The 22,488-nt window shown below is 42.4% G+C and overlaps 1 protein-coding gene across 3 annotated transcripts in view; it reads right to left on the bottom strand.

Annotated features, from left to right (window-relative positions):
* CHN2 (chimerin 2) overlaps positions 1 to 22,488 on the bottom strand; it is a gene marked incomplete at its 5' end in the record, with an annotated part of 343,976 nt that overhangs the window by 112,311 nt on the left and 209,177 nt on the right. For all 3 annotated transcript variants that reach the window (XM_079711987.1, XM_079711988.1, XM_079711989.1), the window contains 3 exons: positions 10,407 to 10,692; positions 16,146 to 16,259; positions 20,635 to 20,666. In XM_079711987.1, the coding sequence (XP_079568113.1) occupies positions 10,407 to 10,692; positions 16,146 to 16,259; positions 20,635 to 20,666 (432 nt within the window). The remainder of the gene's footprint in view (positions 1 to 10,406; positions 10,693 to 16,145; positions 16,260 to 20,634; positions 20,667 to 22,488) is intronic.

Here is a 22,488-nt window from a genome sequence, read left to right as displayed (position 1 = left end):
TCAGTACTTGTGGCTCACGGGCTCTAGAGCGCAGGCTCAGTAGTTGTGGCGCACGGGCTTAGTTGCTCCACGGCATGTGGGATCTTCCCGGACCGGAACTCGACCCCGCGTCCCCTGCATTGGCAGGCAGATTCTTAACCACTGTGCCACCAGGGAAGCCCCATGTCTTCCCTTTTCTAGAAGATCCTTCTCTACCAGGCATGGGCCTCTTTCTTTTGTGACTCCATTAGAGCTCTTCTGACAACAGAAAACAGAAACTCTACCCAAATCGGCACTAGGGAAAAAAAGCTCAAAAGATCCACTTAAGAAAGGAAGAGCCTCTTCCTTATTTTTTTAGCAAAGACCCAGGGGCTCATTTACTGTGCTTGTGACACTGGCCTATCCTGAGCTAGTCACTGTAATTGGCCAGCCTTGGCCAGTGCTTGACACAGATTAGGTGCACAATGGATATTTACTTGTTATTAATTATTGATAGTTAAGAATGAATGAATGAACTCTCCAGTGCAGTGTGCTAAGTGCAAACAGAGTTAAATCTAAGTGACAGTGAGGTGGCCAAAGGAAGGCATGTCCAAGAAGGCTTGGGTGAGGTTAGGGAAGACTTTGTAGGTCAGAAAATGCCTGAGCCTGATCTACAAAGATAGGTAGAGTTCCTTACATCTGGGCAGGGGGCTGGCCGAGAGGAGAGGGAGACCACTGCAGACAGCTGGAGGAGGCTGGGTAAAGGCTGAGGGGCACGAAGCCAGCTGGTGTGCTTAGGAAATAGTAATGGTTCATATGTGCTGGCCTCCTGGACACAGCTGGGGAGAGGAAGTGGATAAGGGCAAAGAGATGTGTGCATGTGTGTGCAGGGTGACAGGGCAAGTGGACAAGGTCATCAGAGTCCTTGTATATAACTCCAAGAAGGTTATTCTCAAGTAGTCAGGAGCTCTTGAAGGGGCTTCCACGTCAAGTCAGCCAGGGGTTGGGTTCCGGTTCACTTGTCAGCTGGGTGGTCATGAATAAGTTACTTCAATCACCCCAATTCCTCCCTCCCAGAGCTACTGTGAGGACGGAACACGCAAAGCACCCCCTCCAGCACCTGCTGCATGACAGATGCTCAATAAATGCTAGTGTTCCTTTTCTTGTCACCTGGTTGATATTTATACTTAATTTACTGGAGGAAGAAAAAATCCAGTAAATTAAAAACTCTGTGTATATCATTTTACAATCCCAGAGTTCAACCTGTGTTTCAAAGCTGGGGGAACTGGGTCATGCGTTACTTCCAAACATGCATGAGGGTAACTATGGCTTCAATTTCCTCTCATCCCTATTTATTTCATCACGATCTGAAGATGTGGGATACAGGCTTGCTGCTGAGGCATGTATTTCATCCTTGTCAATTTGGGATTTCGGGGAGGTCCACATATAGAGCTTGACAATATTGCCGAATCCTTTTAAATTTCATATAGCTCCAGGCTAAAGATACACAAAGGGATTTTCGAACAGAAATCACAGAGGCAGGCATATTTGTCTGTAATGAACGACTTGTCTTCTTAAGGAACTCCCTCAGCCAGACATTTCTTCCTAAGAACGAATTAGTCAAGCGCGGCTGATGATTAGAATCACGCCAGAGACAGGAGGACTGACATTTGAAGAGGGAAACAATTCCCAATATAATGCTTTGTTTAGCAGCTTTCAAATTAGACACAAAGCAAGTTAATTTACTTTGTCAGTGTGTAGAGTAGAAAGGACAGCAGCTTTGAAGTCAACCAAGCCACGTTCTAATTAATAGTTATTAGTGATACAACCTGCAAGTTGCTAGTTCTATGACCCTGGGCCATCCCTGGGCCTCCCCAAGCCTAGGGTGTTGTTCGTTTTTTTTTTTTTGCTATTTTACTGATAAAGCATAGGAACTCAAAACTTAAAGATTGTTATGAAGCTGAATGAAATAATGTAGCTTTATAACGGATTAAAAACTATGCCATGCTTGACAAATGTAAAGTTTTTTGGTAACTATAAATTTCCTATAATCATTCAAGATTAAAAATATTAGAATTATTTTATATCATGAATTGTTTTACAAGGAATTTATATAAACTGTGATAAACTATAACTAGCCCTACTCTGTTAAATGCACGCTGGGACATCGATAGCTCATCATTCTACATCTTATTTCTGATTCTCAACATGAGTATTAAAGAAGGATCTGTTGCACATGACAGTGATTTGACTTCTTAATAATTACTTTAAGCCACAAAGTCACATGAGAGCAATAAAACTTGCATTTTTAAACTTTAACTTATTCTTCTGATGGTTAGACACCATTAGCGACATAAATGGGGACTAGGTACAAAGTGAATTACTAGCTTTGTGGAAACTTCAAAGTGATTATCTATAAAGAGAGACAAAACCAATCGGGACATTTACAAACTACTGTCATAAAATCCAGCCAGACATTTCATTTTCAAGGAATGAGTAATGCCAGTTTTACAACCTGTTCCAGAGGCAACAGACACAAATCACCTAAGCTGTAGCTTTGACAATCTCACATCCATTAATAACAATGGAAATTATTCAGAAAAACTAAGCATGTGCTGCAACTAAGAAATCCACATGCTGCAACTAAAAAAAAAAAAAAAATCCCGCATGCTGCAACTAAGACCTGGCGCAGCCTAAATGAATAAATAAACTATTTTAAAAAATAAATCAAGACTACAGATTGGAACTTTGACCTTTCTTTCCTCAGGGTCTGCACGTTTCCAATTCATATCCTCTGTTTTACTGATAATCTGGGAGGTCTCATGTTCAACGGAGGCTCTCTGGGCAGATCCAATACTGCAGATGGGGCTATGTTTCTTCTCATCCTGTTAAAAAAAATTTCCTGGCAAAATCATGAGCAGATAGAAGTCTGGTTTATCAGAGTTCACTAGGACTCTTTAACAGATTGCCATAATCTTATGTAAGTGCATGTCATTATTAAGAAATCTACAAATCCACTTCTTCAGAGCTGTGGGCAAGAGATGGAGAGATGTACTCCAGAGGTGGCTTTGGGGTTATCTCTCAGTCTGCCTGGTAATCCAGGCACTACATTCCTACCCATTTCAGTAAACACTAGATGTCCCTTTTTCTGATTTGATGTTACCATGTAAAAGAAGAATAGTGAGAGTGATTCGATTAAAATGAAAATGGACCCTGAATGTGACTAGTGAGTGAGCTTTCTCGATAATGGTGACAAGCAGTGAGTGCAGGACGTAAGTGTGGAGGACAGGGGATGGGGGTGGTGTGAGTTCTTCTGGTTATAAAGACGCAGACACCTAAACTCAACACAGACATTCCCGTTGCTCGGCTCAAGAGCTAAGCAGGAATGACTTGGTAACCACTGAAACAGGCAGCAGAACGCAGCGGGCCCCAGAGGCAGCTCAGACTGAGTCCTCGGGACCCAGTTTCTTTCTCTCCACTTCCAGGCTACACTTTCTCAGACTCTATGTGGTGGCTAGAAGGCTTTAGCCACCCAGACTCTACTTCCTGTTGGATCCAGCCCAGCAGGAAAAGGGCAGAAGGGCCTTCCTCTGGGAATTCACAGTGCAAGGCTATTGGTTTCATGGGTTCTGACTTGACCGCATGCCAACCCTTGAACCAACCAGAGTGGCCATGGAAATGTGACCCCTTGGATCAGCCTTGAACCACCAGTCCACCTCTGGGAGCAAAGAAGGGCATAAACTGAGAGTGGGAGGGGAAGTGGCTCTGGGTGCCATTTCCAAAAGAGGGTGCATGGCTCTAGGTGGCAAAAATGACAGCGACTCACTGTGGGGTGGAGGTGGGGAGACTGGTAAGTCCTGATGAGACAGACGCAAAGCTGGTGGGAGGAGAGGCACTGGAAGAGTAAAAAAGAGGCCAACACCCTGTGCCAGGCCAAGGAAAGAGAATAATGGGATTCCCTCAAATGGTGTCTTGTCTTGCCAGTGCTCATTGTCACCATGTCACCTTGAGCTCTGGGTCTCAGCTTCTCATCTGTACAGGGAAGGGAATAAGAGCAGGTCGGTGGTTCTTTATTGGAATATGCATCAGAATTACTTGGAAAGCTGTTTTCAAATGACAGGGGCCCCAGAATTAGTGCTGTTGCCCACCCCCAGGGAGAGCCATTGGGAAGAACTCTGAGGTCATAATCAGGGCAACCCCTGCAGTCTCCAAAGGTGGACGGCAGTCCCAGGCGACAGAATCATTTACCTCCCAGTCAAAGGTGATAAAAGTGGCATAATAATTCCTCCCAAACACCTCCCTGGAGACGTACAGATATAAACTTTAAAAGGTGTGCTTTCTGGGGCTTCCCTGGTGGCGCAGTGGTTGGGAGTCCGCCTGCCGGGGCAGGGGACATGGGTTCGTGCCCCGGTCCGGGAAGATTCCACATGCCGCGGAGTGGCTGGGCCCGTGAGCCATGGCTGCTAAGCCTGCGCATCTGGAGCCTGTGCTCCGCAATGGGAGAGGCCACAACAGTGAGAGGCCCGTGTACCGCAAAAAAAAAAAAAAAAAAGGTGTGCTTTCTGTCCATCAAACATCTGCCTAGAGCAGCAGTTCTCCAAGTGTGGTCCACCAATGTTTGGGGGACCCCAAGATCCTCTCAGAGAGTCCATAATGTCAAAACTATTTTTATCAATTGCCTTTTCCAACCCATTGACATTGTAAGTAACCTTTAATAAACTACCATTTGTTAAGTTTTGTTCTATTATTAAAAAAATAAAAAAATTCAAATTTACCTAAAAGGTCTATAAAAACATTCTTCCTTTTCTCAGTGACTTATCTGTTTGAGGCCAGAGCTTCTTCGTATACTTCAAAGGAAATAATATATCACCACAGATTGAATACAGAAGCAGGAGTGAGAATCCAGATATTGTCTATTAAGCCAGACACTTAAGAAATTTACAAAATGTAAAACAATGCCAATATTCCCACTAATTTTTTTTTGTTTTGGAGAATGGGGTTATTTTTCACAAAAATATGTTATTTACACAAACACATAATGACTTTATTACTGTTATGTTTAAAATAATTAAATGTTTTCTCAGTTTTACTTTCTAATGCAGTAAATATCAGTAGATATAACTCACACAAACAAAAGCTCTTTGGGATCCCCAGGAATTTGAAAGAGTATAAAAGGGCCCTGAGGCCAAAAAATTTGAGTGACCCAGGACCAGAATTTCAGTGAATCAGGTCATTGGGACCATTTTTATACCTAAGCGCCCCAAGCTGGAGGAACTGCCCACCTGCTTACACAAAGAATGAGCCCGAACCACAAAACAGACACCCCCTAGCCACTGCATAGCCTGATCTATGCTATAAAACCTGAGGAAATGGGGACGATTCAGTGGATTCTTGGCCGAAAATTTGTTCTTGCTCATTACTCCCACATCTGTTAAGTGTGGTCCTTTGAGATTGCAGTCAGCATGTAACTCTTCTTTCAGCCACTAGATGGCACTGCCTGCATAGAAAATACTTCAGCAAGGGGTGCATCGCGCTGTTTTCCAGAGATTTTTGATGGGGATGAATGAGGAAGGTTTGTTTGGACCATCTTAATCTGACACACACTGAATGTATTAGGATAACTTTCCTTTTTGTTCCTGTAAAGCTCTAACCTTGAGACCACTGATAGCAAGGTACTGGTAAAAAGGAGAAGCTTTCTGATAAAGATAAATCTGGTGTACAGAACAACCTAACTCATTTTTAGTTATTCCTCCATAGCAGGGGTTCTCAGCTTTAGCTGCATATCAGAATCACCCAGAGAATATAAACACCAGATGCTCTGCCCTTATCCCAAGTAGTTAAATCTGTTTTCTGGGGGTGTGGCCCAGGCATTGGTATTTTTGGAAACTCCCCAGTGGGCAGGTAAGGTTGAGAATCCTAGTCCTATGAACTTTGTCATTAAGAAAACCACCCACTAGCCCGTAAAGAAGAGATACTGACTTTTTCTTGCCTCTTCATTAAATTCTCTTAATCCTACTACATTTAATTTCCACCATCATTTAAATTTTAGCCAATAATCTGGGGAAAGGACCCAGGAAAAGAGGAGCAAAGCAAACCTTTGAACCAACTCAGGTAACCAGAACCACCAGAGTTTACTCTCTTAAGAATGTTTACATGGAGAACTTTCTGTGTGGAGGTAAAGGTGAGAACGAATGCCAGTGCCTAAATTAGGACATAAAAGAGTCTCAGAAATATAAGAGGCATTAGAGAAAGAGGGACAGGAGTCCTTAAAAGAAAATGCTCCCAAGTATCTGACAACCTTCACTTCCCCATCTGACCTTTCATCTAACCAGGGGCTGAGAACTTTAGAATCACCTGGGGAACCTTAAAAACAGAGATGCTTGAGCTTCACCAGTAGAGGCTTTGATTTAGTAAGTCAGGAGGGGTTAACATGTGTCTTTCTTTAAAAAGCTCCTAGGGTGATTCTGACCCAAAGGCGGTTTGAGAACCACTGACCAAGCCAAATCAGCTCTTTTCCAGACTGCATGACAAATTTCACACCCTTAGGGGATTCTGATTTAAAATAACTCTCGGTAAAACCTAGTTTCATGAGCAAATGTAATCTAAGTTCAAATCCATTCTTATAGCATTATATCACTTTCCATTTTATGACACCGTGTGTGTGAGTAGGAAGATGGATGATCAGAGTCATTACTGTACCTGTCACTTTTTTTTTTTTTTTTTTTTTTCCGGTACACGGGCCTCTCACTGTTGTGGCCTCTCCCGTTGCGGAGCACCGTCTCCGGACGCGCAGGCTCAGTGGCCATGGCTCACGGGCCCAGCCGCTCTGCGACATGTGGGATCTTCCCGGACCGGGGCACGAACCTGCGTCCCCTGCATGGGCAGGCAGACTCTCAACCACTACGTCACCAGGAAAGCCCTATAATATATTCTTAAATGTGCTTGTATTGTATCAAGAGTACAGATGATTTTTCTCCAGTAAAGCATAAATGCAATTTAATCCAGCAAGCCAAATTTACTGAATAAATGTGCTACTGAAAATATTGTTGTCACGTATATTTGATTCAGTTGGGTATCGTTTACAAGGCAGTTTAGTTATTAGAGCTATTAATAGCAGTGTATTTTCAAAAACACATCACGTAAATATTAAGTGATTCTTACCATCAATTGACTTAGGATGGTCAAAAGCAAGGGTGTTTGCTTAGGGCAATAAGGGCAATAAGAACAGAATGAGGTCCAGTTGCTCCATAGATTTAAGAAGCTTTGAACTTGGAGTTAGGAAGTGTGGGTCTGATTCCTCATCCTGCTATTGTGACTTTTTCAATAAAGTGGGGATAATGATTCCTGCCCTATGTACCTGGCAAAGTTGTTCTGAGGATAAAATGGGAAACTATTTCATATGCGTGACATCTGTTTACGAACTGCAAATGTCTGAACCAAGGTTAAATCCTGTTATTCTTACATTGCTTACAGCACCAGTTTTGGAGGTCAGTAGACAATCCATCTATGGAATAAATTCTGAAATAAGTTTCATGAAAGAAATGACACTGGGCATGACCATTTTAATACATGAAACGGTGGCCCTTATGGATCATAATGTTTTAAACATCAGTTAAAGACTCAGAAAGCAAACGGATCCCTATTGGCCGACAACCACAACATTGTGTTTGCACCCTCCCCTCTCCCCACCTCATCTGCAGTTAATGAAAATCAAGTTCACTGCTAACCATCTTGACAGGAGGTACATCTGGAAGCGGCTCAAATCTGATGGGGTAGGTAATATCTTTTTGCCAATTTACACTGTTAATATTCTCGGATTTACAGGTAACATAGTCTCTCTGGATTCATTAGGAATGATCAATAAAATAAACGGGTGGGGCTTCCCTGGTGGCGCAGTGGTTGAGTGTCCACCTGCCGATGCAGGGGACACGGGTTCGTGCCCCGGTCCGGGAAGATCCCACATGCCGCGGAGCGGCTGGGCCCGTGAGCCATGGCCGCTGAGCCTGCACGTCCGGAACCTGTGCTCCGCAACGGGAGATGTCACGACAGTGAGAGGCCCGCGTACCGCAAAAATAAATAAATAAATAAAATAAACGGGCGGATGGAGTTTAAGCACTCTGGAAAATGATAATGCTGGGCTGTCTGGATTTGAGAAGTATTAGGAAACCTACCCATTTCACTCATTAAAACCTTCAAGACGTGCCATTACCAAAGCAGACAGGTGCCGCGGACATTCTCAGTCAATCCACTCAAGTTTCCACCACCTCTTTTCTAGTTACTGTCTCCATGGCAGCAGTCCACTGACCTGCCTTTAAGGGAAATGGAATTTCTGGCAAGACTGAGACTTGGTAATTCCACTTGTCAATACAGGTCAGAGAGAAACAGATGGAGGCGTACCAAGTTACTTCACAAATCCAGTAACAAAATGAGTGACCCCTGGCAAATGGCCAGACCCAGTATTCAGAGTGTCCTCCAGGAAAGTCAAACAAGGCATCATTAGTATCCAAGAAACCCGCACCGCCAACACCTCTCCATCAAACCTTTCACTGAGTTTGGACTTCCTCCTTCAACGTTTTCTTTATCTAACCTTTTCCTCAAAAGGTGAAAGTGTACTGGGTGGCTCACTCAAAGTGATTATTAATCTGATTATTAATTTCCTCCAAAATTTAATTTTAATAAATAAATACAAAATGATCTACAAGAAAGGACATATTTTGTCATGTAAATTTCCTTATGAGACTATCATCTAGAAATATCAGTTTCCAGTGACCCAACTTCCCTTGTGGGGGAGGGCAGAAATCGGTGAATGTCAATTCCAACACCCAGGATCTAAACTCTCATCCCAACTACACAAGAGTCACTTCCTACTCACCTCTTTTCCTGGAAATGTTCTAGTGTGTTGCCTGCAGTTGTAACAGATTGCCTTTTTTGGCGGCATCATTCTCCAAGTCAGAAATATAAACACCACTTCAGAGATTTATTTTACAATTCATCCTCTGATTTGTCATGGCTAGGAAGGTCAGCTTCCAGATTTTCTATTCTAAATTACTTTTGAACAGATTTGGCAAACAGAGTAAGGAACGGCTTTTGCCTAGATGGGAACAAACTGAAAGTTGGGACCCAAGTTCTCTCTCTCTCTTTTGTTGAAATGTAAACAATCAGAAACCCCACTATTTCCCAAATCGATTATTTGCAAAAGAATAAACAGGTGCTTGGGAGACTCTGGAGTTATAAAAAGAAAATGGCAAATGATTTTTTTCATGAGCCAGCTGCTCAACTGACATGATTCTGAGGAAGGTTCTCCTAGGCTCTAAAGCTTAATTAGCAAATCAATTAAGATCATCCCCTGTCTGCCAACAGGACCGCCTGCCATCCTCTGCTCTCCTCCTCATTTCAGTGCTTTCTGGCGCATCCCCGTCGCCAAAGCCGAAGCCCAATCAGTCAACCTGAGGTTCCTTTGCTTTCTGCTAACACTGGGCAACAGGGGGACGAAGGGGGCCGTTCCAGTTTAATTAAGGATTAGTAACCACCAGAAGTAGCAGTGCTCACCCTGCTTATTTATATCTGCCCCAGTCCAAGCTCGCCTTAGAAGCTGGGCTCAGCACAGACTCAGTGGGGGCTGACTGGTGTGGCTGGCTGTCACTTTCTTTCAGTGGAAAACAGATAGGACCAGGCAAAGCAGATGGTTCCTAAAGAGGCACATCCAAAAAATCTGCTAGCAAACTGTGGTGGTGTCTTTCAAATAAACAGCAGCTTACTGGAGAGGAAAATCAGATCTTCCTCGCCACATCCTGCCATGATGCAACCACCTTGAGCATCACCCACTTAGGAGCTTCTAATCCTCGGCGAGGCATATTAACTCCTCCTTTGGGACAAAGGATAGCCTGTCTTTCCAAGCCTCCCAGAGAGAGCCATCATCACCGCTAATGCTCCCATCTCTGTCAGTAAAATCTGTTATCTAGGTAACACCACCTTCAAGAGACGGCTGACTTGTGGATCATGCATGGTCACCCAGTCCTAAGAGAAGGAAATGCAAATACCATGTATTTGGCCAGCTGGGTGGAACTAGAGATGGAGCCAGTAACACCTCAAAGGGCAATTAAAAAGCAAGTGACTAGTTTCATCCTAAAACATTAATGGGATATTTTTTTTCCTTTCAAACTCCAAATAAACTCACAGATAATTATCTGTGGAAGTCCTGGCGCTGACTGCATGAGTTGGGGCAAATCATCAAACATTTCTGGACCTCACTGTCCTCATCTGTAAAATGAGGGGGTTGAATTGAAAGATGTCCAAGGTCCCTTTTAGCATGAAAATTCTAAAGTTCTTTCGGTGGAGGTGGGGTGGTCTCCTACAACATATTGGCAAATCACATATAGAATTAATCGTCCGGTTTCTGAGCATAGATTAAAAACAGAGAGACTGTTTTTGTCCCTCGCGTAGCTTACCTTTTCAACCGCTGTGTGTTCTTCATTTGTGACGCTGGCTTTCCTTGATTCGTTTTTAGACCTGCTTAGCCTCCTGGATACTTTTTCTCTGAGTAAAGTGGCATATCCGATGTGCTCATAGATGGGATTTGTTGTCATTTTGGAAATGTATTCAGAAGCTTTCGTTTCTATGTACAGCGTGATCAAGCCATCTGTGACCAGATCGTGAATCGATTCAAACCTCTTCTCACCCACAAAGTGTTTTCCATCATAGAAGAGCCTGTAGTTTAAGGTCTGGTTTCCAAACCTGCCCATGAGGAAGGAGAAATCACAGTAGTGTTAGAAATCAGGCCAGTGAGTGGCAATGGCAGCTAAAACTTCCCGAGCGTGTACTGAATGCCAGGCACTGGGCTAAGCCCTTGGACATGATTTTTCCCATTAAGTTATCATGGAGACCCGTTGAGACAGGTGCAATTATTATCCCCGTTTGACTGCTCAGGAAACTGAGCCTTGAAAAGATGGGGTACCTGATTGAGGCTACATCCCTGGAAAGAGGCAAAGGTGGGTTTGACCCTAGCCAGTCATATGGCATCATTTGGTCCTAGAAATCACTAAGGCCATTGGGTCATAATCATTCTCATTTGTAAAAGTCAGGGAGTACTGCCTGATTTACAGATATCTTACTTAAATTTCTTAATGGGAACTAGCCATGCCCCTCCACCCCTCCCTTGTACCAGGCAATTACCTCTGCAAGGGAAGCTATCACCACTGGCCTGATGTCCTTTTATTATTACATCTTTTTATTTTTTTATTTATTTTTTTTTTCTCGGTACGCGGGCCTCTCACTGTTGTGGCCTCTCCCGTTGCGGAGCACAGGCTCCGGACGCACAGGCTCAGCGGCCATGGCTCACGGGCCCAGCCACTCCGAGGCATGTGGGATCTTCCCGGACTGCGGCACAAATCCGTGTCCCCTGCATCGGCAGGCGGACTCCCAACCACTGTGTCACCAGGGAAGCCCTTATTATTACATCTTTAACCACTATCAGTAAAGCACCCCATGCCTCCCACCCCAGTTGGTCCAACAGAAGGGAAACAGGGGAGCTGTGTGGAGCTCCCTGCTTGCACACCAGAGCCAGCATTCCAGTGACCTAATCATTAGGGTGCTCTCCCTTTAGTGCTGATTGTTCCCTCTTGGCCTTGGTCCTATATCTCACAGCCCCTGCTTGGCTCCCCACTGGGACTGTCAACTCCTGCTGCTGGGGTGCTGGGAAGCTGGGAAAATACTTTGCATCTCTAGAGAACCTGCTACTCTTGAAGTGCTTCCTCATAATGACATCACTGAAGATACGTCATCCCCATTTGCAACTTGGAAAGCATCTACCTTTCCACAATCACAACATCGAGATGGTGGGTTGAACACACCTTTGTGGGCTGACCTGGGAAGTGTTTCTTTCTTTCTTTTTTTTAAAATAAATTTATTTATTTATATTCTTATGGCTGCGTTGGGTCTTCGTTGCTGCACGCAGGCTTTCTCTAGTTGCGGGGAGAGCGGGCTACTCTTCGTTGCGTGCGCCGGCTTCTCTTGCTGCGGAGCACGGGCTCTAGGTGCGTGGGCTTCAGTAGTTGTGGCACGCAGGTTCAGTAGTTGTGGCTTGCGGGCTCTAGAGCATGGTGTCCCCTGCATTGGCAGGTGGACTCCCAACCACTGTGCCACCAGGGAAGGCCCTGGGAAGTGTTTCATTGATACCATTTCTTCCATGGAGAAAGAGCTTCCCAATTCCAAAGAGTTCACGAATGAACTTTTGGAATACAATCCAATTCTGAAATTGAAAACCTTCACCAAACCTTACAGGATTGCCATGAGGATCAAAGGACATAAAATATTTGATCCAGGTTAGGAAGGTACAGTAAATGCAATGCCTTTTGGGTGCTGTGATTTTTATTTTCTTTTATTTTTTGTTTAACATCTTTATTGGAGTATAATTACTTTACAATGGTGTGTTAGTTTTTGCTTTATAACAAAGTGAATCAGCTATACATATACATATATCCCCATATCTCCTCCCTCTTGCGTCTCCCTCCCACCCTCCCTATCCCACCTCTCTAGGTGGTCACAAAGCACTGAGCTGATCTCCCTGTGCTATGTGATTGCTTCCCACTAGCTATCTATTTTACATTTGATAGTGTATATATGTCCATGTCACTCTCTCACTTCGTCCCAGCTTACCCTTCCCCCTCCCTGTGTCCTCAAGTCCATTCTCTACATCTGCATCTTTATTCCTGTCCTGCTCCTAGGTTTTTCAGAACCATATATATATATATATATATTTTAGATCCCATATATATGTGTTAGCATACGGTATTTGTTTTTCTCTTTCTGACTTACTTCACTCTGTATGATAGACTCTAGGTCCACCCATCTCACTACAAATAACTCAATTTCGTCTCTTTATATGGCTGAATAATATTCCATTGTATATATGTGCCATGTCTTCTTTACCCATTCATCTGTCAGTGGACCCTTAGGTTGCTTCCATATCCTGGCTATTGTAAATAGTGCTGCAATGAACATTGTGGTACATGACTCTTTTTGAATTATGGTTTTCTCAGGGTATATGCCCAGTAGTGGAATTGCTGGGTCGTATGGTAGTTCTAGCTTTAGTTTTTTAAGGAACCTTCATAGTGTTCTCCATAGTGCCTGTATCAATTTACATTCCCACCAACAGTGTAAGAGGGTTCCCTTTTCTCCACACCCTCTCCAGCATTTATTGTCTGTAGATTTTTTGATGATGGCCATTCTAACTGGTGTAAGGTGATACCTCATTGTAGTTTTGATTTACATTTCTCTAATGATTAGTGACGTGGAATATCCTTTCATGTGTTTGTTGGCAATCTGTATATCTTCTTTGGAGAAATGTCTATTTTGGTCTTCTGTCCATTTTTGGATTGGGTTGTTTTGTTTTTTTGATATTGAGCTTCAGGAGCTGCTTATATATTTTGGAGATTAATCCTTTGTCAGTTGCTTCATTTGCAAATATTTTCTACCATTCTGAGGGTTGCCTTTTCATCTTTTTTTATGTTTTCCTTTGCTGTGCAAAAGCTTTTAAGTTTCATTAGGTCCCATTTGTTTATTTTTGTTTTTATTTCCATTTCTGTAGGAGGTGGGTCAAGAAGGATCTTGCTGTGATTTATGTCATAGAGTGTTCTGCCTATGATTTCTTCTAACAGTTTTATAGTGTCTGGCCTTACATTTAGGTCTTTAATCCATTTTGAGTTTATTTTTGTGTATGGTGTTAGGGAGTGTTCTAATTTACAAATGCTAAAGGAACTTCTCTAGGCAGGAAACACAAGAGGAGGAAAAGACCTACAATAGCAAACCCAAAACAATTAAGAAAATGGTAATAGGAACACACATATTGATAACTACCTTAAATGTAAATGGATTAAATGCTCCAACCAAAAGACACAGACTGGCTGAATGGATACAAAAACAAGACCCGTATATATGCTGTCTACAAGAGACCCACTTCAGACCTAGGGACACATACAGACTGAGAGTGAGGGGATGGGAAAAGGTATTCCATGCAAATGGAAATAAAAAGAAAGCTGGAGTAGCAATTCTCATATCAGACAAAACAGACCTTAAAATAAAGACTAGGGCTTCCCTGGTGGCGCAGTGGTTAAGAATCTGCCCGCCAATGCAGGGGACATGGGTTCAAGCCCTGGTCCAGAAAGACTCCACATGCCTCGGAGCAACTAAGCCCGTGTGCCAGAACTACTAAGTCTGCGCTCTAGAGCCTGCGAGCCACAAGTAATGAGCCCGCGTGCCACAACTACTGAAGTCTGCGTGCCTAGAGCCCGTGCTCTGCAACAAGAGAAGCCACCACAATGAGAAGCCCGTGCACCACAACAAAGAGTAGCTCTCACTCGCCACAACTAGAGAAAGCCTGCACACAACGAAGACTCAACACAGCCAAAAATAAATAAAATAAAATAAATTTAAAAAAATAATAATAATAAAAATATAAAATAAAGACTATTACAAGAGACAAAGAAGGACACTACACAATGATCAAGGGATCAATCCAAGAAGAAGATATAACAACTGTAAATATTTATGCACCCAACGTAGGAGCACCTCAATACATAAGGCATATACTAACAGCCATAAAAGGGGAAATCGACAGTAGCACAATAATAGTAGGGGACTTTAACACCCCACCTTCACAAATGGACAGATCATCCAAAATGAAAATAAATAAAGAAACACAAGCTTTAAATGATACATTAAATAAGATGGACTTAATTGATATTTATAGGACAATCCATCCAAAAACAACAGAATACACTTTCTTCTCAAGTGCTCATGGAACATTCTCCAGGATAGACCATATATTGGGTCACAAATCAAGCCTTAGTAAATTTAAGAAAATTGAAATCGTATCAAGTATCTTTTCTGACCACAACACTATGAGACTAGATATCAATTACAGGAAAAAATCTGTAAAAAATACAAACACATGGAGGCTAAACAATGCACTACTAAATAACCAAGAGATCACTGAAGAAATCAAAGAAGAAATCAAAAAATACCGAGAAACAAATGACAATGAAAACACAACGACCCAAAACCTATGGGATCCAGCAAAAGCAGTTCTAAGAGGGATACAGTCCTACCTCAAGAAACAAGAAATATCTCAAATAAACAACCTAACCTTACACCTAAAGCAATGAGAGAAAGAAGAACAAAAAAACTCCAAAGTTAGCAGAAGGAAAGAAATCATAAAGATTAGATCAGAAATAAATGAAAAAGAAATGAAGGAAACAATAGCAAAGATCAATAAAACTAAAAGCTGGTTCTTTGAGAAGATAAACAAAATTGATAAACCATTAGCCAGACTCAACAAGAAAAACAGGGAGAAGACTCAAATCAATAGAATTAGAAATGAAAAAGAAGTAACAACTGACACTGCAGAAATACAAAGGATCATGAGGGATTACTACAAGCAACTATATGCCAATAAAATGGACAACCTGGAAGAAATGGACAAATTCTTAGAAAAGCACAACCTTCCGAGACTGAACCAGGAAAAAACAGAAAATGTAAACAGACCAATCTTAAGCACTGAAATTGTGATTTTTAATACTGTGATTTTGTGGTAAAGTGCTCTGATGGCTCGCTGGCATGGAGCGTTATGACTGCCCCTGGGAGCTCAGTGGGTCAGCGTGATCTCTGAGAGAATCCCCTGGTAAAGTGCACGGCTGTGCAGGCACACACGCACAACGTGAGGTGAAGAATTTTGCCGAGGGCGAAGGGAGGCAGAGGTGTGTCTCAATCAGCAGGCTTGATGTTTCAGAAGGAAGCAGCCCTAGAGCGCCAGCTTTGCAGATGATTCTCCAAAGAATGCTGTGTATGCATAAACAGAGCCTCAGAGCCCATCAACTGATAACAGGAAATGTATAAGCCTCTAACATGCTGCTGGCTGCTTTGTAAATGAAAATAAAACTAATTAGGGGGGAATGGGGAGCAACTGATTTAATGAGTACAGAATATTTGGGATGATGAAAAAGTTCTGGAAATGGATAGTGGAGATGGTTGCAGGACACAGAATGTATTTAATGGCGCTGAATTGTACACTAAAAAATGCTTAAAGTGGTACATTTACATTGTATGTTATGTATATTTTACCGCAAAAAAAAATGGGAAAAAAATAAAGTCTCCTATAAAGCAGTTGCAACAGCGGATGAAATCAGACTCACCTTAGTGCTAACGTGTAGCACCCTGGCTGGCGCTGGCTTTCTCTGAGAATGTAGGCGCCCTCCATGCCTCCAAGAAGCTCATCTGCCTGCTCTCGGGAGATGATCCCATGAAACCTGAGGAGAGACAAGACCATCTTTGTTCTGAACAGATCACATACCAACATGGACCACAAAGAGCTGCCTAAAAAAGATGGCGGGTCCACCTGGAATCTACAGGTCCCCATTTAAATGAAGAGGGGTGTGACTACTGTATACTTCCAGATGGCTTGGACCTGGCTCTCCGCATGCACCCAAACAGATAGTAAGCACGCAAGTAGGCAAGGCAAAAGGAAGAACACCCAGTCCACCTGGCTTTCTGCTATCGTCTTTGATCATAAGCTGAAAATTAAAGTCGTAACCGAAAGCCAGGTTATGGCTCCTCTTTTATCCATGAAGAAAAGCAAAAGAGCATTTACCAGTTTAGCACTCTGCTCATCACTAGGTATTATCCTGATTGCAAAGGAGCACGTACTGGTTATCACCCTGCTTACTTCAGTGTGGGGTGTTGTTCATTTTACAGGCTCATTCTCTGGAAAGAATAGCCAGAAGTAATGAACAGTCTTCCATTCCTCTAAATGTTGAGAGCAATCGCTTAGGGATGTGCTTGGAAAATGTACCTATTTTTCTTTTTTAAAGATAATGTTTATTTTTTCCCCTGCAATTTAAAAAGTAATACACATGCACGTAGAAAATTCGGTAGGATTGCAAGCTTGGCCAGTAACTGCTTTGCTCTAGAGGGGATGTCTGGGACCTAGAGAGTGGACAGCGATGCCAGGGGAGAAGAGAACAGGACAGGAGTTAGGGACACACAACCAGCCAGCTCTCTCTGCTGCCCTAAAGCAAAGACAGCGGCTCACCCCTGTTATCAGAGATTTGATCAATCTGTGTTTCAGAGGAAGGTGGGAGCTGGGTTGTGTCGGCGTGAGGCCAGGGCCAAGGGGTCCCAGGCTCCTGGGAGAGGGAGCACCACCCTCTTTCTAGGATTACCCAATCTTAGGGAATTGGGGGGAATAAATTAGAGAAGAAGTTTTCTGGACAGAGAATCCCCTTTTACCTTCCTGGAAGGGAGACAGGAGGGAGGGAAGCTGGCTACACAAGAAGTGCTGTTGTTTTTTTCCACAGGAATGCAAAGATTCTTAGAGGACACATGTACCAGGATAACATTTTGGAAAAAAATAAACCTATCACAATACTCATGTCCTAATTCCCTTCTATTCTTTACAACTAGACCTTACAAGCTGAAGCTTTAGTCCTAGGAGAGTGAGGTCAAACACTCTGGCCTTGAGTTCTCAGATCAACGCTCAAAAGTCTAGGGCTTTTGAGATATATTTCCCAAGTGATAGCTTGGGAAAAGGGGGTGTTCTGGCTTCTCAAATTTTGGGTTTAAATCTTGAGAGTCAATGTATGGAGGTCTTGCAGCATCGCTTTTCCGGGGTGAGGATGAATGTGCTGTGTGACATAAGAGCAACCCTCCTTTCCAAAAGACCAGTGTCCCCAGTTCTTTTGGGAGGGAGATTGGGAGAAATTTGGCCAGAATCCATGTTCAGTGGGTCTAACCTGGGAGGTGGAGAAGCCTCCTTTGCAGCAAGAGCAGGGGCTGGAGAAGGCTGGACATGGTTTGGGCAGAGACCTGAGGGGAGCCCTGCAGATCCCAGGCCATCAAGAGAGAGAGAGAGAGAGAGAGAGAGAGAGAGAGAGAGAGAGAGAGAGAGAGAGAAGAGAGAGAAGAGAGAGAGAGAGAGAGAGAGAGAGGTGGGAGGGACGTGGAGAGGATAGAAGGGCAGAGGGCGTTGGAAAGTTTCCCACATCAGAAAGGACAAAAGCTGGTGCCACAAGAGGTTTGAGGCTGGGATGTCCAAGACACAACCTGACAGGGCAGGTCAGGGGGTGACCACAGCAGGAAGAGGCACACGCAGCGAAGGGCACAGAAACCTGACACCCCTGACCCAGGTCACTCTGTGGGGGGAGAAGGGCAAAAAAAAAAAAAAAAAAAATGGGAGAAGGAATATCCCAAATAGGCAGTTAACCTGAAAGCAGTTTTGTTTGAACTCCCTTGAATGGACGTGTTTCAGGGATGGCCAGCAGCAGATGTCAGGTGTCAAGAACTAAGTTAAATTCAATTGTTCAAAAGAAGAAAATGACAATCTTGTGCATCTGAAGACCCTGTGTGTGGCTCATCAGCCCCTTTAGGCATGGATTTAAAAGTACCCATCATGTGTATATCTATGATCCCAACTTTTCAAAAAAAAGAGCCTGCACAAAGACTGGGAAGAAAGAAATGAAGGGAAAAAAGTTAACAATGCTTCTCTTTCATGGTGGGGCTATGGTGTTTTCCACCTTGTAGATTCCTATATGCTCTAATTTCCCCAAATTAATTGGGTATTAATTGATTAACTTTTTAAGAACAAAAGTAATACCTACCCACAGTGGGAAAATTCAAAATTTGAAAGTTAAAAGGCACGAAAGAAACAAAAATATAAACAGTAGAGAAATAAAAATTCCCTTTCCCTAATGGTATCTATTGAACACACTTTCTTGTGATTCTTTCTAGGAAAAAAAATATGCATGTATGTTTCCTGAATAGAGCATGTCTTACTTTTTGAATGGAACAACAAAAACTTTCATTTTTAAAAAAGAAAGGGAAACACAGAATATGAAGTTTTTAAGCTAACTTCCCTCTAATATGAGATATATATATATATATATATATATTTTTGTGTGTGTGTGGTACGCGGGCCTCTCACTGTTGTGGCCTCTCCCGTCGCAGAGCACAGGCTCCGGACGCACAGGCTCAGGGGCCATGGCTCACAGGCCTAGCCGCTCCGCGGCATGTGGGATCTTCCCGGACCGGGTCTCGAACCTGTGTCCCTTGCATCAGCAGGCGGACTCCCAACGACTGCGCCACCAGGGAAGCCCTATTCCTTTTTTATGGTTAAGAAAATGTTTCTTTGGTCTCGTTTCACTCTATAGTTTATGTCGATCGGGGGAGGGGAGGTTGGACTATGAGAACTAGAAGATTATTCAACAAAACTTTTATGCAAAAAAGGGAAACAATAAATAGAGTTTCTTTTGGAATTCATGTACAAAAATGTTCTATTTGAGAAGTATATAATAGGTTTTCATTTTCTCTTTTTAAAATTAATTCTCTTTTCTTTTGCTCTATGAGCAAAATCCAAATCAGTATACTGAAGAAAAATAAGTCCTATTACAACCAGGTTAGATGTTAGGGACATGGGGGTGGAAGAGAGAGGAGGCCAGTGATGCAGGCAGGTATTCCAGAGCCCCCAACTGAATTCCCAAGGCCAGGTAGGAAGGTTCAGAAACGCAGCCGTAGCAATTAGGAAGTGGCTGCTGAACTGGGACAAATAAGAGGGTCATTCATCACGGAAGTGAAGCTCTGATGGGTAAGGGAATAGAGGAAGAAGGTTTTGGATTGGCTGGGAGAGCTTTGGGAGCTGAAAGAGACTTTTAACCTTATAATGCCTCCAGGTGGGTCATGGGAAGAAAATCGAATTGTGCATCTGACTGACATCCTCCCCCCCTCCGCCCCCGCCCTTTGCTCTGTCTGGGTGGTTCTGCCTGCTGTGAGCTGTGCACATGCCACAGCCTGAGACTGCCAGCTATTTTTATGGTAATGCATATTTGCTTTGCAGTAGGTTTCTGAGAAAGTAAAACAAGAGATGAAATTAAGAGGAAAAAGGGGGGGACTTCCCTGGCGGTCCAGTGGTTAAGACTTCGCCTTCCAATGCAGGGGGTGCAGGTTCGATTCCTGGGCAGGGAGCTAAGATCCCACATGCCTTGTGGCCGAAAAACCAAAACATAAAACAGAAGCAATATTGTAACAAATTCAATAAAGACTACAAATGGTCCACATTAAAAAATATATACATTTAAAAAAAAGAGGAAAATGGGGGAAATCATAATTATGGTATTAAGGCAATTTGGCTAATAGATCCATGTCAAGAGAAATCATCATTTTGTTTTTAGGAGACTGCAAGGAAATGGGACGACTTTCCTGAGTGTTGCGTTTACTGAGGTAGATGAAAGTAAGGAATTCAGCCTCAGTTTACATTCTTCGACACCCTAGCTGTTTACATAGTATTGAAGTAGAAAGTGAAATGAAATACTAAGAGAGCCACAGTTATGAAAAATGCCGCCTTACGCCTTACGTTTCAAATACTTGCCAGGCACTCAGTGGCTGCTTTTGTGAAGAGAACTGAATGTAGCAGGAGATAGTCTCCCTCCCACATTCATGAAGCCAAGCACCTGAATATTATAAGAAAATTCAGTACAAAGGGATCTGATTGCATTTATCCTTATTATTAAACTCTTGCGCAATGGACATTTGATGAAGACTACGTATTGGAAAAATTTTAATATTTAATATTTAAATGACATAGAAAGTGACTACTTATTACATTATTAAAACAATGAATAGCATAATACATACTCTCTTCCATAATATTTTGGTCTGTTTTCCACCTATATTGAAAAGAAGAAAAGTGTTATTAATGCATTTGAATTCAAATCAGATAGATAAAAATACTATTCAATAAACAGAGCTAGAGTCCTGGGAATAATTTTATTCCAGTTTTTATTCCCCAAATCAGAGATCTATGAAACTCTGGAGTTAAGCAACACATTCCACTCTCTTGAGTAAAAATGACCTAGAATTGCCATATTTCTCTAATCATTAGGCTCACTCCCCACCCAAACTCAATCACCCGATAAAAAAATTTTTGGAGGAAACACAGTGAGGCTTATTTTAATATTAAGGAATTTATAAAAGTATTACAAGACTTCATCCTGAAGGACAGAACAAATACTTTTAGCATGAATAAAACACAAACATTTATTTCAATCTTCACCTAATTGTTTCATTATGTATTTATAATAAAAATGGGGAGTGCACCCAGATTAAAAAATAAGTTTAATTTGGTCTCTTTCCCGATAAAATCAATATCCTAACATTCTTATTTTTTTCATCAAATGGTGAATGGGCTAAAATTCACTTGACACCAGAGGTACAAGCTTTGGAGGATAAGATTTATGAGTTGACTGAAAAGCATAAACATTCCAGAAAAGATTTTTCAATCACATCTTGAGCCTTGGGGTTATCACATTGGATTTCTGCCACAAATATGTGATAATCTACTTTCATATCAACTTTGTTTTCTTACATTCAAGGTGCTGGAGGTGGTAAGAAATTAACATGAATTCTCATGTTCAGCTTTCATTCTTCTAGTCTGATTCCAGGGACACTGAGAACATGTAGAGCTACATGAAGTTATGGATTTCACTGATGGTTATAACAGCAAGATCATGTTTGTTTACTAGGGTAGAATATGAGCTGGGCAGCTATTTCATTTACAGTCATTTCTGTTTACAGTCAAATGGGCAGTTTTCTCAGCAGGGCACCATGGTGGGATTTGAAGGCAGTTTCCCGGCCTATCTTTACTCTCCAAAGGATGCAGGGGACCTGAGTGGGCAGTAGGGAGGTGTGGACTAGAGGAAAAGGTTCAAAAGGGGAGCCGGGTCTCTGTGGACCATCTTGACAAGCCTGCCTTGGACAAGCCTCGCTGACATAAAACTAATCATCTAGATACTTCTAAATATGTGTTCACTCTTCCGTGCATTTTACACCTGAAAAGCACTGAACCAAGAGAGGGTATTCATCACTCTTTAAGGTTTGAAGCCTGCTGCGTGTCATTTATGAAGGAAGATCTAAATAATATGATTAATTGAAGCACAAAGTGTGTAAAAAGGCACCTTGTTATCTGATTACTCTACATGCTGGAAAGCTTTTGAATGTGAGTTGAACATTTTGTCATTTACATTGTTCTACTGGCTTTCACAGTTCTTTCTTACTCTCAGGATACTGTAGATAATGTGGCTGCAACACCAACATGCCATAGAAGAAATTAAGAATTTTAGAAACGCTGATGGAAGTAGGTAATATATAATATGCAAGATATCTCTCCTTTCTTTGAGAGTCAATGTTCCACATTTTGAAATGACTCCCTATTTATCAGGACAATTTTATTTCCACCTTTTTGGCTGAGCCATAACACAGATTTGCAAATCTAGGTGTAGCTACCAACCCCATTCCCTTCCTCCATCCTCTTATCTTTCCAAAAGAGAAGGGTAATATTTTTTTTAATATGTGAAAGACAAGTTTTATTTGCCTCCAAAGGACTCAGGTAATTTAGAGAAATTTAAAATACAGTTAGTTGGTAAGGGGGAATCATCCCTAATCAGCAGCTGCCGAATAATCAAGCCTAACTACCCAGTTGGGCCTCAGAAC

The sequence above is a fragment of the Hyperoodon ampullatus genome (genome assembly GCF_949752795.1).
Source record: "Hyperoodon ampullatus genome assembly, chromosome: 9".
In the NCBI taxonomy this organism is placed as follows: domain Eukaryota; kingdom Metazoa; phylum Chordata; class Mammalia; order Artiodactyla; family Ziphiidae; genus Hyperoodon; species Hyperoodon ampullatus.
This window is presented reverse-complemented; position numbering and strand designations above follow the sequence as displayed.